Raw genomic sequence first — 12388 nt, forward strand, 5'->3', positions numbered from 1 at the left:
CCTTATTATGATGTTTCCTGTGTGCTTGCACGTATTTAATTGAGAAGCCCAGTGGTGTTTGGTCAGCAGCACGCCGTTGACCCCAGCATATCCAGCTGAGCCTTTTCTGACCTCTGTGAATCATCGATTTCTGAAATGTTCCCACTTTCAAAACAAGGTACTGACAGGATGAGGCAAGCGTAAATGACGGACACAAGACAAGCAAAGAACATCAGACGATGTAATGGAAACACCCCGGCATTATTGATGCAGAGGTGTTTTTAATTTCAGCCTATAGGAACGAAAGCACTGGACTGGATGAGAGTTAATGAAAAAACATGTTGATTCACTAAATCCTGTGGGGAGTGCGCAGAGTTTTTCCATTTCGGTAACAGTACTGTTTTGCTAAAAGCAGTACGGACCTGGAGCGAAGCCACATCACACAAAAGGATAATTATTTATTAGTAGAGGAGAGGGGGAGTGCGTGTGTGTGTGTGTGTGTGTGTGTGTGTGTGTGTGTGTGTGTGTGTGTGTGTGTGTGTGTGTGTGTGTGTGTGTGTGTGTGTGTGTGCGTGCGTGTGTGCATGCGTGCGTGCGTGTGTGTGTGTGTGTGTGTGTGTGTGTGTGCGTGTGTGTGTGTGTGTGTGTGCGTGTGTGCGTGTGTGTGTGTGTGTGAGCGCCTCAGCCAAGCGATAGAGGTTCTGACCTTAACTCAAACTTAACTCGATGTGGAACTACGCAGGAATGTAGTAACTTGGAAAATGCCTAAAAATTCAAGACAGCTGCTGTGGATCTTTTAACATTATAGTATTTGTCAGATCAGCACTTGGTTTCCTCCTACGTAGAGCACTGCTACCGCATGAAAGTAAAAGAGAGAGAGTAAAATCACAAAGATGGCGCTAAGACAATGACTTCACAGAAGTCTTCACTTCCCCATAAAGCCTGTGAGCATCATGCTAAGGCTGCAGTACTTTAAGTTACATAAATTAAATATAAGAATATACTTATATATTATAACTGTGGACAACGACTAAACTCTATTTTTTTTTTCATTTGATTCATTTTTGAATGGATTTAATACATTGTCCATAGTAAATCTGACATTGCAAGGGAATAAGGACTGTTTCAGAGGTGAGGAGTTAGTTCCTGCCATCTGGAATATTAATCTAGGATTCTAACGATCCCCATTATTGGAGACGTGGTGTCTGGTGAGGATGACACTGTATATGCACAGACTTGGAAAGGGGGATTACCAGAGAAGAGCCAGAGAAGTCAGTGACATGACGAAACCCACTGCTGAACTGCTGAGAAAGCCAGTAAGAGACTTCTGGTCGGATTTGTTAGTCATTATTGCAAAACTTCACTGATGATGAACCCTTTTAACCACAAAAAAACATACTGAATACTATGCGCTCTGCTTTCCTCACATGTTCACTGAGGCTGAAAGAACCTACATACGTCCATTTTCTGCCGCTTAGTCCCATGCGGGTCGCGGGTGGAGCTGGAGCCTGTTCCAGCTGTGTACGGGACACACACACACGCACACACACACACACACACACACACACACACACATACTCACACCTACGGGCAGTTTAGAGTGACCATTAAACCTAATGCATGTTTTTGGACTGTTGGAGGAAGCCGGAGAACCCGGAGAGAACCCACGCGAACACAGGGAGAACATGCCAACTCCACAAAGGCACCCGGTCCACCCCAGGATTTGAACCCAGGACCTTCTCACTGTACTGTGCCACCCAACATATGTGATGTGCTTTAAAAAGTACATTTATTTTTATCACGTGTTTGTCTGTTTTTTTGTTGGTTTTCCCTAATTAGAAAATGTAATTCTGCCTATTTAGCAGAGGTTTAGGTATCGACCCTTTCACTCTCAGCTCCCTCAGTCCAAAAGCATTACAGCATTTACAGGACTACAGTAAAGGACTCCCCGTTTGACACTGTGAGGAGGATGAAGTCCTCTCTCTATTCTGGGAAGTGAGCGAGTGCGCGGCAGCCCCTGAGGACGCCCACGGATCGGACTCTAAAATAGTAGCAGAGAAAATTCATTTGTCCCCCAACGATTGGAGCGGCCCTCCGCGGCCCACCCACTACAAACAAACAGCATCCAAAATAATGTGCTGCCTGTACAAAAGGTTGTGGCACAATCGAACGCGCCTTGCCAAAAGGCTGCGAGTCAGAACGAAAGCGCAGCCGGTCGGAGCCAAGGCAAATCCTGCGCCTGCCGCCCCCAGCGGGGTCTTTAGCGAGGATTCATCAAAAGGTGACGGGGGCCGGGTGAAAACAAGCCCTTCAGCCCCGATGACGGATGGCGGTCCCCGAATGCACCCGCTCCTCAGATCAATCTCTGGTTAACTCAGGGTTTAAAACAACACCGCTGCGCGGAGAAAGGGAACCGGTCAATGGTACCTCTGACCCTGAACGAGAAATACGCGGGCCCCCGACGTCCTGCAACGCCACGAGCACCGTGGAACCGGAGACGGGTTCGTTTCAGCCCGGGACGCGTGATCAACGGCACTATATGTGACCTGGCAGGACGCGCCAGAACCACAAGGCTTTTTCCACTTTAATGAAACTGGGAGATCAGGCTACCGCGCGTGACGACGGGCCGCTGATTCAGCTTCTGAAGCAGAGAAGAACACTTGGGCAAAGTTTAGGATAGCTTTACATTAGAACGGCTTCGATATCGTCAGCCTGCGTGAGCAACAGGTGACACGTCGATGCGCTGAGTGTGGTGTCGAAACCACAAAGGCCGAGTCCTTCACTTGGAAACAAGAGAGCAAACAAGACGGCGTTTCATCATTTCCTCTTTATCTGCCTGCGGTCTGTAGGAAATGGCAACTTTCTAAAACAAAACTTAACCAGAACAACCTTCCTTTGTCTTCCTGGCGTCTGTTCAGCTATTTCAGATGCTGCGCGGTTGCAGCACAGACACACACACGAGCTTCACGCTCACGCCGCTTTCCCACATCGCGTCTTCGCTCGCGGCCCGTTTACAAAAACAACTATTGTTAGGTTTCTCTCATCCTGGTCGGGCTCCCTTCAAAGCGCTGCATATCGGCCCCGAGATAAGAGTCAGAGGAGAACGATCTGTGGGAGCGCGAGCGCGTCCGCCGTTCAAGTGTCAGACACAACACTGCTGCAGTGATGTTTCACACACCTTTGCGCTGCTCACCCCCTTTTCCTCCGTTATCAAACAGTTCCCTGTCACACTCCTGAATCGGAAGGAAATCATTCAAAATCTGAAGTAAATGCTGCATTAATAGGGATCATTAACATAAATACTGAGGCTTTATTATTGGTTAAACCATATGTTGTGAACACAGGAAGCCAAAAGAATTCAGTTTGAATATCTTAATGTTCTTGATATAAAAAATGCTTCAGACTATACGGGCTCAGACTAAACTTTGGATTGCAGCTGTATGTGGCTGACTAAGTGTGCTGTATGTGTCATCCCAGCAGGTGCCTTTGTGTCAGAACCAAGGCCAGGCACTATCAGCTCCTTACAGTAAACCACAGCCTGCGCTGTCACACCCTAGCAGCTGTGTTCGGGGTGTGAGCGGTCATCACAAAACATTGCAGATATCTCTAGCGGTTACTGTCTGTTGTCATACCCTTGAGCATCATTCTGAGGCGAGTTGACCAACGCTTTACGTGATGACTCTGATGTTTGTGGGAAAAAGTATAAATCAGAACGGAGTGTGACGGTAACCTCTGACATCTGACTTTGGGGAAATACCATCTCACAGGAACTTTCTCAATCCGAGCACAGCTCTGTTTGAGCGTTGGTGCTTTTATGCCATGCATTACCATGAGGCCCCATACGGGAGCTTCACTTTGGACCTATCAGGCATTTTCACACAGTTTAGTGTGCCTCTAATTAGTTTTTCTGCTATCTGGCACATATCGCCTCAAGCCAAATATTGTGCAATGATATCCCCAATTGAATCCGCTTGACGGTTCCTTTTAAGCACTTATTGCTCTTCCTAGCCTGAGTGTGCGTAATATAAACAAGCTGCGATGACAAGAGACCACTCCATCATTAAGAAGCCCCGGTCCTGCTGCTGTGACTCGATCTTCCCCGACCAGAAAGTCAGATTTCCTGGAAGACTGCAGCTTTCTTCTTTTCGTCCTTTTTTTTTTTTTCATTATGTTGAAACTGAGCACACGCATTCCACACCGGGGGGAGAAAAACAGCCGCGCACAGGTCAAACACCACAAATGCAAACTCACTTTGATTGATTACCGCAGTCCTTGCTGTGATATGAAGCTGGTCATTGCGTGATACTGCGAGATAACGGTGGTATTTCACGCACCGCGCTCCCTCTGGTCATGCGTGATGTCGCGGCGGTCGCATCAACAGGACACATAAAAGGAGGATTAAATACATGCGGAGGTGCTAATTAAATCGACTGAGTTGGAGATGGATCAGGCTGTGGCTGCATTGTGTGATTGATCAGCTGGAAGGGAAGCTGGGAACTGAGCAGATATCACAACAGACCACAGGAATTCAGTAAGACGTGCTCAAGGCGAGAGGGCCGATGTCGGCTGTTGTAGAAATGACCTAATGGTCCATGAGGGGGGGGGGGGGGGGGGGGCAGAAGGACAAAAAAAGCTCTAATATTTTAAGCGAACAATTTCACATCCAACAACCAACAGAAACGCAAGATAATTGTTCATTTGGATTCTGATTCTTTGTCAAGTGCAGCGTCTCAACTCGCAGCTGTTCCGCCGTCTACTCGATAAATATGTCTCCCATTTAGTGCCGTGCAGGTGGAGCACAATGCGTTTATCTCAGGGTTTAATGGGAGTGTCAGACTCAGCTACACGGTAAATCTGCAGGCCGTAAAACAAAGGGGGGGCGACAAACCCAAGAGGCTGCAAAGGTCACGACGTGTGTTTTATTTTGAGCCGAGCAGCCGGATTCGTAAAAGATGTCAAAGAAATATTTCGCTAACAATTATTTCAAAATGTTTGACAATGCATTAACAAGTTCATGATCAGACTCATATGAATTATAAACTATTTCAAAGTTCACAAATCGCCAATTTCACGCTGTGTTTTGTGTCACACAAAGACAATGAACGTTTTTCACATGAAACATTGACATGTAATCAACCAATAGGTGATGATTAATTATTATGGATAAAGTGCATTAGATGATTGAAATCTGCTCCCCGTCGACCAGCTGTGTGTGGAGGTGCCTCAGAGGGGATCAGGGGATTTCGCATGCATTGAACCACAGTGGGCTTTGAACTGACCTCTGCTCAAAACCTTGGCTTTGTTTGTTTATTTGTTTCGTGAGCTTGTGTGTGTACGTGTGGGGGAGGGTGTGTCACTTTATAAGTAATTAACAAGCAGTTCGCTCCACCTAGGGAAGTAGGGAAGTTACTCATGCGATGCACCCTGACAAGGTCACTGGCTGATGGATGAGCCTGCGCAGGGGGATTTTTCAGAGATTGTGAAGGCAGGCGGAACTGTGGGAACCAGACAATTAGTGGGTGGAAGGTAGGCGGCCATGTTGGATGATGACCACGAGGCTGGTTTACATGAGCACTCACCACTTGGCTGGCTGACAGGGAGAAAGCAGACACCTGGGGTCGACTTACAATTTAACACACGCTCATTTATCTTTGAGGAGGCTGAACAGGCAATTTGCCAACAGTTTAGGAAGAAAACATGCCATTACCAATCAAACACACATGTCCGAAGTCATTAGGAGATACTGACCACCCTACATATATACACATGACGAAATAGAATTATTGAAAAGCTTGATATGGAAAAAGGGGGAATGCAGAGGTAAATAACAAAAGTCTAGACTCGTAAGAGTTTTGTCATGTCTCGTTTTTTTTTTTATTTATCTTGCTTTTAAATATTTTCACAAGAATTAATTATTTCATCAATGAACAGACAGTGAGTGTGGACGATGTGTCAGCCTCTAAGTTACTGTAAAGCCAGTTCAGTGAGGGGCTGTTGCAACAAGGAAAAGAATAAATAATTGAGACTTAAGACAAAATTTAAGCCAAGGTAAAATTATATAAATCCTTTTTGGCAAAACCTGTTGATTGCACAACCCTACTGAATGGAGGGTCTCTGTAATAAAAACAGATTTCCTGACTCGACCTGAATGACCAACACTCAATATCTGCCGACACAAGATCATCAACACCAGTGGAAAACACGGGTGAGGTCTGCTACATCCCAGGAGGCTGCACTGCCAGGTGAGATTTAGAATGATAAGAAACAGAGTAAATCTTTGATTAATACACGCACAAGGCACGGTTCCTGGAGCTAAATGGTTTATTGTCATCCCTGCTATTTTCAAGGCACTCGGCCATGAATATTAGCAGGCCTATTAAGCATCATATCACACTGTGGCATTTTTAAAGACCTTCTAAAGGAGACAAAAACAATAGCTCACATGCACCTGGAGCTTCAAAGCCTGCAAATCTCTTATTGTGAACTTGAAATAGACCAGGCACTTGACAACAGCTGTTAATCAGATAAACTAAAGCCCCCTAGTTACACAAGCACACTTGTGGAGAAGCAGCTATAAATTCCTTGCCATGACAGCATATGAGGGCAAGGAGACAGTGAGGGTGGGATCTGGTACCAGGCACTCGCCTTCCCAACAGAATGACGCATTGTGTGAGCACTATGGTGAAACACTCCAGCTATTTCCCCTCAGAACAGGATTTTAAACTTTCCTGCTCAACAGGGTTCAGTTCCCTATTTGCAGCTGTATAGGGAACAGGAACATGGAACAGGAATTATACTGTAACACAGCATGATGTGTGATGAGGTCTCTCAATTCTCCGAAATGATATTGTTTTGACCGGTGAACATTCGGCAGCATCACGTGCAGCTGGGAGACGGAAAACACTCCACGTAGCTTCACCCAGTGATGCAGCCTCGTGTGTTAGAAACCTGACTCCATCGTTTCGTGGCGAATTCCTGGTTCATTTACCCTCTTAACCTCATTCACTTCAATCACAGAGGGACCTGCCAGGGTAACAATATACAGGATCCTATTTGGTGCAGAGGTCCAGCAACTGTGTCCATAGGTCAGCGGGTGTGTGGTGGTAGAACGCTGCCCTCTGACACCACCGTAGTTTCCGGGTTGGAGAGTTCTGGGCCAGGTCTGCCATGGTGGTCTACACAGATGGGCCGAAGCGCAGGCAGATAACCTCTGCGAGGGATCTGGAGATCAGGTTCACCTCTGTAACTCTCATCCAAGACATCCAGGGTTAATCTACCCGAGAAGTGATTGATATCGGGATAAAGAAAAATAAAAGATTAGGATGTAGGATTAGCACGTGATGCTCTCACATGAAGGGGTTCGCTGAAGCTATACATCACTGATATGGGGAATTTTAAACACCTGTATATAAAAGTATTTTATTTCAATATCATAAGAAAATAAATGATATTTCTTAAATTACGCACAATTACGTTTAAAAATGTCACTTGGAGGAATTTTGCCGAGACAAATCCCTCTATGGTCGTTTTTTAGCTTGGACGACTTTAACAACTTAACCCGGAAGTAGAAACTCCCTCTCAGGCGCTGTTGTTTTTCTCTTCCGCTCAGGTCTCGGTAGCTGTGGGAGCGTGGATTTCATCATCTGTGCTCACAAAACCACTAAAAATGAGCGTCCCGGCGTTTATCGATATTACAGAAGAAGATCAGGTACGACCGCTGCTTTTAGAAACATATTCTGCAGTGTTCTTCTGGCGGACGCGTAAATTAATGTAAACGTATTCATCCAGATAACGTAGCATTTTAGCTAGCCTCCATGCTAACCGCTCCTAGCCGATAGATCTTTTTAGCTAGCTGTCTTAGCTACATGCTCATGGTCTGCCTTGTGTAGAAGCTCAGTGGCAACCACATTGTCATTACGTCATACTATTTAAATGTTTATTCAAATGAAACACATTGAAAATCAAAGCTGTCGGCAATCTGTAGCTCACTTGATTGTCGCTTAATATTGTTACGTATGTATTCCTAGAGTTAATATAGCTAACAATGCTATTTGCTTAGCCACCAGAAATAAACAGACTAGCTGCAACACGTCCTGCTTGCTGCGTAATCAACTATAGTTAGATTTGAAGTTCTGTTAACCTGTGAGCCAAATCAAATGTTTTATTTATTTAAAACAAAATGCATACAACGTGACACCGATAAAACATTACACCTTCTGTTTATAGTTTACACATTTAACGAGACTATCTAGTACAACATCCCATCCCCGAGGAAGCTAATCTTTGAAGTAAAAACGGAGATTAATTTAGTTGCAGCACCACATAGATTAAATAAAGATTGAACAACAGCGTTTAAGGTCTGTTATAGTGACAGCAATTTAAAATGTCAACTGAGTCCATATTTCTTCCTATTCTATGTGTTAAGATTTTACCTAACCACTAACTGCAATAAAAATGTGCCGTGCAGGCATCAGAGCTGAGGGCCTACATCAAGGCCAAAGGAGCTGATATTTCAGAAGAGAACTCTGAAGGTGGACTACATGTAGATCTGGCTCAGATCATCGAGGCTTGTGATGTTTGCCTTAAAGACGATGACAAAGGTACCGTGTGATGGTGTGAATTTAACATACAGCAATGCAGAAATGAATCTATATTGACAAGCACACTTTAGTTTAATAAATATTCTAGTACAAATATGTAGTTATCAGGTTGAGCACAATATCACTATCTGTGAATAGACTCACCCTAAAGTAAACAGAGGTTTTAACTCCTGGGACCTTCTGCTCCCCAAGCCAAGCATCTCTCTCATGTATCTCTGTCCCTCTCTCCCCCTCTGTCCATGCAGATGTAGAAAGTGTGATGAACAGTATCGTGTCTCTGCTGTTAATCCTGGAAACAGAGAAGCAGGAGGCTCTCATTGAAAGTTTGTGTGAAAAACTGGTGAAGTTCCGTGAAGGAGAAAGGCCCTCTCTCAGAATGCAGCTGTGAGTCCAATGCCTTTTTTCCAATCGCCTGTATTTTCTTTCTGAAACTTTAACAAATCAAGAATCTTTTAAGATGAATGGAAACCTTGATTTGAAGATGTACAAAATATAATTTGCATACTAGTTTCCTTCATTGTGTAATGTTACAGGCTGAGTAACCTGTTCCACGGCATGGATGAGAACACTCCAGTGAGGTACACTGTTTTCTGTAGCCTCATCAAGGTGGCAGCAACCTGTAATGCCATTGCCTTCATCCCCACTGACCTTGATCAGGTATTTTTCTCCTCACCCCAATTATCTGCAGCAACCATAACTAAGAACAGTGTTCATTTTTTTTCTTTGTTTTATTTTTGATATGTGTGTTTGATTCTGATTAGGTGCGCAAGTGGATTATTGATTGGAACTTGAACACAGAAAAGAAGCACACACTGTTGAGGCTTGTTTATGAAGCCTTGGTTGACTGTAAAAAAAGGTAACGATAAATTTGCACTGCAGAGAATCAGATATTTTAATAAATACATATTAGTGTTATTTAAATCTTCGCTATCTCATTATTAACAACATATTCACAAATTTTACAGTGAGCCTGCAGCAAAGGTGATGGTTGAGCTGCTGGGAAGTTACACAGAAGACAATGCATCACAAGCACGTGTTGATGCCCACAGGTAAAGACCACAAACTTGTTTAACTTTTTTTTTTTTTTAGCTTTGATGTGCTGCTCCTTTTTAATCTGTCGTGTTGCGTTTTCTTTAGGTGTATCGTCCGGGCTCTCAAAGACCCAAACACCTACCTGTTTGACCACCTGCTCACCCTGAAACCTGTTCGCTTTTTGGAGGGAGAATTAATCCATGACGTGAGTACTGAAAGATTTGCTATGTATGAATAAATTCCCACAATTATTTATAGTTTAGTGGATTTCACTTCCATTTAAATAAGCAGAACTCTAGAGCGATGTGATGTCTGTTTCAAAATAACAATTTACATCTTCGGAAAAAAATGTATTTCTCTTTTTTCAGCTCTTGACCATCTTTGTGAGTGCGAAGCTAGCAGCTTATGTAAAATTTTATCAGAGTAACAAAGACTTTATTGATTCTCTTGGTAAGTGGCTTAAGACATCATCTTCACACACACGTATAGCTAAGGTTTTTAATACAATGCACATAAATAAATGAGAAAACATGTAGTGCAGTTAACCAATAACCTACCTGCACGTATTCAGTGTTAGAATTCATCCCTGCTTCCTACTGTTTTTAATGTATGACGTCATTATTGTTCTTTTGTTATAATCAAAATGCACATCTCTATAGTAAACATGTTATTATGCCTTTAAAACATTTGACACTATTTTTAAATAGGTTAAACATAAATCTGACTAAAGATGATGACAAAAATACCAAGAATTCATAATCTCGGTAGTAATTAAATGAGAATACACATTTGCTATAAATATTTTTGTGCAATAAAAAGTTCATTAAAAATAAATTCTACCAACATCAATATGTAATGTCATAATTAAGTAATTTTTATTCTTGTCCTTCTTCAGGACTGGCTGTTGATGTTGAGCTAATGGACTGTGCTTTGTGGACACACTATAGGAATGTGTGCGTGTCAGCAGAGTGTCTTTTTCTCACTATTAAAGGCTTTGGTGTAATTAAGACCATGTGTAGGATGAACTCTCAAAACAGACAACGTGCAGCGATGTTTGTGTTAATGAGTAGATTCCCTGACTGCATGCTCATAAGTGTAGAAACAATTATTGGTGGGAAACTCCCAGAGTCGAGAGTAATCGACTGTGACTGTTCCGTGCTTAATGAACCTTGTGTATTGTTGTCCAGGCCTGTCTCATGAGCAGAACATGGCTAAGATGCGTCTGCTGACATTCATGGGCATGGCGGTGGAATTCAAGGAGATCTCCTTTGACACCATGCAACAGGAGCTGCAGATCGGCGCAGATGACGTGGAAGCTTTCGTCATTGACGGTAAAATAACTTCATCTTTCAGTGCTCCCTATCCACAATTATAACACAGTGGTGATTACTGGATTTTAAATGTTACAGTGTAGCCTACAATAGCTCAGTGTTTTGTGTGTGAGATTAGCTACCTACATTATTTGAATGTTTCTGTAAATATACCAGAATTAAACACAGTAATTAAGAGAAATATGTTCGTTTAATTGATCTTATCTGTCTTTTTTTGCTTTTTTTTTTTTTTTTTTAGCTGTTCGTACCAAGATGGTGTACTGCAAAATCGACCAGACACAGCAAAAAGTTGTAGTAAGGTAAGGATCTCTGTGACCCAGTCACATCTATGGGGAACCAAAACCGCCATAATCAAATATAAAGGAAAAAGGAAATAAATGTACTAATTAAGACACGCCCGGCTCATTTGCCTACACTTTGCGAAAAAGAAAAACGGCTTGAGAAAAATAAAATCTAAATGCATCAATCTTTTTCTTTTAAATAGAAAAATGAATAAATGTGAACATTAAATGTTTTACTGTAAATATAAGCTTTTATACATTTCTTTTTATATATTTGTATATTCATAATTTAAAAATTAGTACATTATTTTCCTTTATATTTGATTATGGTGGTTTTGGTTCTCCATACACATCTTCCTTTTGCGTGAATGTGAATTTGCACTGTATTTTAATTTTCCAGGCTGAACTGGCTAGTTTTAATACAATTAAACAACAAATATCAAATGTGACCTTTATATTCTGGTAAATTAATAGAACATTTAAATTTTTTAAATAGAATAACTTTATTGTCATTCATATGTTGTACAACAAAATTAAAATGCAATCATTTTGGTTTAAGAGCCTTTAAAAGTGAATAATAAGTGATAATAAATAAATAAATAAATATAAAATAAAATTTTCATAATAAAATTAAAAACTGCCAGATAAGAAAATATAAAACACCTTGAAGTTACACACACCCACATATCTATTCAGAGCCAACTATTGCACGGCTCCCTTAAGGTTGCACAAAGTAAGACAAACCACATCGCACTGAGGCGTCACTCAGATTTAAAATTTTAGCAGCATTTTTCTGATAAGAAATGACTAAAACTCAGTCTTGACCAAGAATGTTGGTCAAATTATTATCCAAGGATGCAGGACGTGACAATTTAACATTCTTACTTTTCTGTTTCCACTCGAACAGCCACAGCACACACCGCACGTTTGGCAAGCAGCAGTGGCAGCAGCTGTACGACACCCTCAGCTCCTGGAAGGCCAACCTAGCATCCGTCAAAACCAGTCTGCAAGCGCTGTCGCCTTCTGCTTAACTCCACCTTAACCCAACTGTCTCGACCCGCCTGATTTTTTTTTTTTTTGCTTTCCAAATTCAAAGCCTGAATTGGTCAGTTTTTATATACATCCAATAAAAGAACCAGAGATCACCAGATTTGATTTTAAAATC

At 42.3% G+C, this 12388-nt stretch overlaps 1 protein-coding gene across 1 annotated transcript; it reads left to right on the forward strand.

Moving 5' to 3' along the window:
• The first annotated feature begins 7528 nt into the window (after positions 1-7528).
• Positions 7529-12373, forward strand: eif3m (eukaryotic translation initiation factor 3, subunit M). The gene is made up of 11 exons (XM_029143602.3): positions 7529-7687; positions 8447-8579; positions 8825-8963; positions 9113-9236; positions 9341-9435; positions 9545-9628; positions 9717-9816; positions 9980-10061; positions 10799-10942; positions 11181-11241; positions 12131-12373. The coding sequence occupies exons 1-11, from the start codon at positions 7646-7648 to the stop codon at positions 12252-12254; spliced, it is 1128 nt and encodes a 375-aa protein (XP_028999435.1). The 5' UTR covers positions 7529-7645; the 3' UTR covers positions 12255-12373.
• Positions 12374-12388: the final 15 nt, after the last annotated feature.

The sequence above is a fragment of the Betta splendens genome, chromosome 3 (assembly GCF_900634795.4).
Source record: "Betta splendens chromosome 3, fBetSpl5.4, whole genome shotgun sequence".
Taxonomy (NCBI): domain Eukaryota; kingdom Metazoa; phylum Chordata; class Actinopteri; order Anabantiformes; family Osphronemidae; genus Betta; species Betta splendens.